Source organism: Scatophagus argus, chromosome 2, assembly GCF_020382885.2.
Source record: "Scatophagus argus isolate fScaArg1 chromosome 2, fScaArg1.pri, whole genome shotgun sequence".
In the NCBI taxonomy this organism is placed as follows: Eukaryota; Metazoa; Chordata; class Actinopteri; family Scatophagidae; genus Scatophagus; species Scatophagus argus.
Window position 1 is genome coordinate 17,133,552 of NC_058494.1, and position 5,780 is coordinate 17,139,331.

Sequence of the window (5,780 nt, forward strand, 5' to 3'; positions counted from 1 at the left end):
CTAAAAGTTAGAAAACAGCAATGTTTGTAGATTTGTCTAAAATACGTATTTTAGTTCAATCTTAGAGGTTGTTGGGTCTCACCCCACGCCTTTAGATCAAAAAAATACTATTTCTGAAAGCATAAAGGAGCTCTGTATAAAATCCTTCTCTAAAATTAAAGCAGCAGTTTCCACGGTCTGACTCATGTCAATGTCTGTTTGGTAGATATTCACGCTCAAGGTTTTGGGACGCAAGTTCCCATAATTCTGTGTTGTTGTGCATTCAGTTGTTATTGCCCTTGGCATCAACTTGAGCCCATTAATATTTTGGTAAATTGGCACAATTAAAAGTATGCCAAATGAGCTATTAGCACTTCCTGTTTGCAGTGCACCAATGCCGCAAGACAATAACTACAGCAGTACTTTTATACAGAATAAAACTGAAAAATGTTACGATTCCCAAGCTCAGTAGTTAAAAGGAGTGAGTAATATTCTCAGAAAGTGTCAGTCACACCGAATCTAAAAATATGTGTATGTGATGTAAACTGGAGCATTTAAAATAGCACCTTACTTGCCTCCTCAAGCAGTGTGTCGCAGCTCAAACCGTTGATTGTGTTTATCATAAACAGGCTCCTTGCTTATTGAACAGGATGGAACTGGTTGTATCTATTGTAATATTTTACAAAAGGCATTAGGGCATTACTTAGGACAGTGGTTCTGCCGCCCAGTTTTACCTGAACTCACAAAGCCACTCTTTGGTTGAGTTCCTCAAAACTCATTCACACAACCAAGACCCAAACCACAGTGTGTGAAAATCACTCACATCTCAGACAAATCCATTCTCATTTTACTATGACATCTATTGTGTTACCGTATGTCTATGCTGCTTTTTTTACAGTTAATATTAATGCCTGAGAAATGCATCATAACAACACATAATCCGCTTTTCATGCTGACACACTACTGTCTGTCTGCTTGTCTGTATGTTGCAGCAGGTGTCAGCTTTAAATTTAATTCTAATATGCCAGATTCCACTAAATGAATTCTGAAAAAGAACAGGATGTTTCAAAGATTCGCATGAATGGGAACACAGGGTCACTTTTTATATGCAAAATGGGATTTCAAAGAAGAAAGGAAAACAACCACATTGTGTAGTCTCATAAATATGACAGGTGGTTTCAGTACGCACCAGAACACAGTAGCACTGTGATTTTGGTGGAAAGCCAGAGAGGAAGTAGAAAGATTTCCAGTTTTCTTCAAGTAACTGACAGGTGATGGCTTACATCACAGAGACTGTAGTTGTCCATTCAGCTCAAAGGCATATTGTGTAACTGTGTGTAACATGCTCTATTTGAATCTCTCATTGTACCATCTTCCTTCTACTGGGCATGTATTAGATCAGAAATGAGAACGATGTAGAAAGTGGCGTAATTAAAGAGACACAGCAAACGTGGTGTAGTTCAAAATTAAATAATAAAAAAAAAGACTGCTTTTTTTACATTCTGAATGATTAAGGAAAGGTCAGTTTCAGCCTGCTTTTATATGCAGCATCAGTGTGAGGTGTGACTTGTGTTTTGACAGACTGCTTTAGTCTGATAGCGTGTTGCCCTCATTTCAGCACCAGAGTTCACTTCATCTCACTGAATTATCCATTGGGAGCACGTTTCATTCATTTTGGGCCCAATTAGGTGACAAAAAAAAAAAAAAAAAAAGAGATTTCTCAGCTGTTTCTCTGGACCGAACAAATAAATATTCCTGAAATGCTGAGGGATGCACTGAGGACAGGTGGAGTTTCAGAAAGTCTGGGACAAAGTCAAGCAGTGACCCACACAGTTTCCTCGCTACTCTATAATAAAGGCTGGTTTTCACTAGGATGGACAGCGATAGAGACAGAGAGAGTTTCAGTGGGCCTGCAAAGTAATGGGCCATACAGTTTATTTACATCAACAGGGAATATGTGGAAGAAATGGGCTATTAATCAACTGTACAAAAGGGAACCACTGTGTCATGTCTCCATCAAACTAACCCTGGGCAGCAGTGTGTGTGTGTGTGTGTGTGTGTGTGTGTGTGTGCGTGCTAGCAGTGTTAAGTGCAGTTAGCGGTGATGCTAGCCAGGGCTGTCAGTGCAGTGATAAAGCCCAAGGAGAAGCTTCCCTCTGCCTCACTGGCTGCTCTATGAGCTAGCAGCTCCTCTGCAGTCTGCCTTCAGTGCCACTTAGTGAGGGGAAGCTGGATGCTGGTGTCAGCTTCGGTTTTATTTACTACGATTTCCAAATTCCTGCTTTGATAGCAGCCATAATTGTAAATGTAAATCACACCTTGAGTTGCTCTTTCCAATCATTATTTGTAGGCTGAAAAAACAAATCTTTCTGTTACTATTCTTGCTATTTGTGGCCATCAGCGAAGGGCACTTGTGGCCATTCGGTACTGTTTGTCTTCTCAAAGAGAAGGAGAGATGTTTCTCGGCCGGGAAAGCTGCATGACCTGGAGAGGGGTATATTCATATCACAGCTCGATGTTTAACTTGACACCCAGCTCTACTTGAGCCCATAGGACAAGGAAATGAGCTGTGCATGTCCCCACGCAGTGTTGCTGAATGCCCTAGTTAAGGTCATTTAATATTAATGACTAGAGGAAAGGTGTTGCTACAAAATGATGCTCACAGTCTTTAAGCAGCTGATGCAGTGTTCTTATCCTACTGGGAGCTTAGTGGACCGTAGCTGACAACTGGAAAGCTTCCAGGTGGAATAATAGGGGAAAACTGTGTGATAGTAGGAGACCTCAGAAGGCTGTCCTCGTATTCCCTTTTGGTCCGTTTGCTGCTCTGAATGATTGGTTTCTTCACTGTTGAAGTAGTACGTAGGCCAAAAGGCCCCGGTCAAAACAACAACAAAAAAAAGGAAGACAAGAAAAGGAAGGATCCGGAAAAGGCTTGCTGCAGAAGCAAAGTCGTTAAGTCCATTCACTGTTGATTGATCTGTTTTCTTCTGGGGCAACAAGCTGTGACAAACTTGTTTCATGTAAAATGAATCAGTTTGACACCCTGCAGTGTAACTCAACTTGCCTTTGAAACTCAAACTTGCAGCAAACCACCCCTGGAAAAAAAAAAAATGTCATTTTTCAGGGTCCGTGCAAAGAAATGTAATTAGTGACCCAAAATGCTGGAACCCTACTGGTTTTGCTAGGATTGTTGTTCTTGATTTCAGTTTTAAAACAGCCTCAACATCAGAAGTTATACAGTATCTAACCAATCTGGTGGAGATCTCAAACATATTTGAGTAAAAATATGCACCATTTAAAACCAGATGGTCCTTCTGATTAAAAAAAAAAAATAATAATAATAATAATGAAAATTAAAATAATTAAAAAAAAAGTAGCTTTAGATTTTGAGAATAATAACTGAAATAAGGCCAAGAACCTTTCTGGGTCTCACTGACAAATCCAGTATCTTAACTTGGCGCTGATATTGGCCGATGGCTGCCCAGTCTACATAATACTTCAAAAAATTAAATTGCCCCCACCTAGATTTTTTATGGTTAGTTTGATGTTCAGTTCCAGATTTATATTGCCTGTCTAAAATCTCACCCTAATTACTTTACTAGCACACTGTACTTATTTAAAGAGTAATTAATGCAGTGATTTTGAAATAGCTCATGTTGCTATGTGTGTCAATAGTAAGTGAGGCATAATTCCTTAATATCACACAAATGTTGTGAATGATTTGGAGTATCAAAGGGTGTCAAAGGTGTGCTCCATGCTGTCACCCCAGGCCAACTGTTGCAGTGGCCTCAAACTCCCAAATGTTACATTAAGATCAAATTGATGAAACTTAAAATATCTGGCAAGGCCTTAAAAGTGGGTCAAGCAGTATTCAGCTGTTCTTGAAAAGCCAGTGCTCACTTACGGCTACTATCGTTTTTGGTCTGCGTGTTCTGACAATGTGTTTCCTTGTTCCTCTTTTCCACTCAGTGCCCCGATTCAGCGTGCAAGCAGGATCTGCTGGCCTACCTTCAGAGAATTGCTCTGTACTGTCATCAGCTCAACATTTGCAGCAAGGTGAAAGCTGAGGTTCAGAATCTGGGCGGAGAGCTCATCGTGTCTGGGGTAAGTCTGTCCATACAGGGCTCTACTATTGCACATGCTCTGGGTTAGTTTTTAGGCTTGAATCACCAGACTTGGTCACTCTAAGACAGTGTCTGTGCTGTGCACTGTGAGTGGGCAAACCTTTCAATGCAAGGTCACGATGGAGCTTGGAAGACCAGATGAAGGGTCATGCAGATTAAGGCTGGTGCAATTATCTCAGACCGATTACCATCTAATAATACCAGAAAGTGCATAATTTTTTTCCATCTGTATTTTTCATGCCTTGCGAACCCTGTTATTACTGCGCAAAGTAAAATCAGTCAATTATCCCGTATTGCTTCCGTTTGACATTTAACTGTTATCTTAACTAATATATGTGCAGCATATTATTCATTTCAAAGCTTTCAGTGTTAATGAAAAATATTGATTAGTTTGACCAGAATAATCCTCATAATAATGTAACTCTCCTCTCAACTCTCTCTAAAAGTTGTTTTGTACTTTCGGTAAAATATAGCAAATCCACCTGCAAAGCCGATTGTTGATTATAAGAAAGGATTTCATCTCTCATCTCATAAAGTTCATACATCAGTTAATACATAGTTCAAACAAAGAGAAATGTACTCCCTACATGTGTTCCAGCAGCAGTCAGTTGTGAATCATGAGATGATTTTTCTTCTAAGTGGACTTTTGTTTAAAGACAGTTAATTATTTGTTTTTATGGGTTTTGTTTAGTTTTTGTTGTTTGTTTGTTTTCAAACTGATCAGGTGTCAATTTTTTTTACAGCACAAAATCACAGATTTGACTTAGAACATTGTTGCATTGTTAACAGTATACAGTAACATCTGTCTAACTGTCTAAGTAACCTTTATATAAGGGAAAACTCGCCAGAACAAACACTTTTACAGGCAGAAAAAGGAAATAAACATCAGAAAGAACAAAAGAGGAGGGATCCCTCCTCTAGGAGGGACAGACGTCTCAGAGAGTAAGATCAGAGAAGGCTGATCCTTAGTATCCTTAGTAATGTGAGGTAATGTTAGCTAACGCAGAATGATTTCTATCCCTTCCATACAGTGTATACAGACTTTAAATGGATAAAAAGGAGCTGTTGTGAATTCAGATTTCTGTGAGGAGAGAAAAAAGTGGAATCGTTTTATTCCTACTGTTTTTTCAGTCAAGACCTTTATGATTAATTGCCTTAATATGATTTGCTCCTCTGATTAAAATCATACATGACTTTTATCTTTGCTTTGGGTCTCATCGTATTTCATGTTGATACAGTTCTCTGTGATTCTTCAGAATTCTATTATTGTTAATTTCACATGCAAGCCCTGCTGAGATTTTAACCTTTTCATGGTGGCCAGCTGGAGTCCACACTCATTAAATCTAAGCAGTTGACTTGTCTCAGTGTGAGGTAGGAGGAGGCCCACTGGCCGCCGACCCTTAAATGTCAGCCAAACAAAACAGACGGAGACAGAGGTACACCTGACCACTGCCTCTGCTAATTAAGAACTGCTAAAATGAGACGTCATATAGAGAGGGCCATGTTTTCATCTGCTTAATTGCCTGTTGCAGCAGAGACCTCCTAGGTACTGCATGTAGCTGATATGTCATACAGTCCGTGCTGAGTGTATGTCTTTACAGATAAATTGACTTTTTGGACTTGACTCCTAGTGTTTATCTCTCTCTTTCCCCTCCAACTGTCCTTGTCTTCTTGTAG

At 39.6% G+C, this 5,780-nt stretch overlaps 1 protein-coding gene across 1 annotated transcript in view; it reads left to right on the forward strand.

Annotated features, from left to right (window-relative positions):
* ctnna2 (catenin (cadherin-associated protein), alpha 2) overlaps positions 1 to 5,780 on the forward strand; it is a 288,411-nt gene that overhangs the window by 281,497 nt on the left and 1,134 nt on the right. The window contains exon 17 of the mRNA XM_046414546.1: positions 3,949 to 4,083. Coding sequence (XP_046270502.1) covers positions 3,949 to 4,083 — 135 coding nt within the window. The remainder of the gene's footprint in view (positions 1 to 3,948; positions 4,084 to 5,780) is intronic.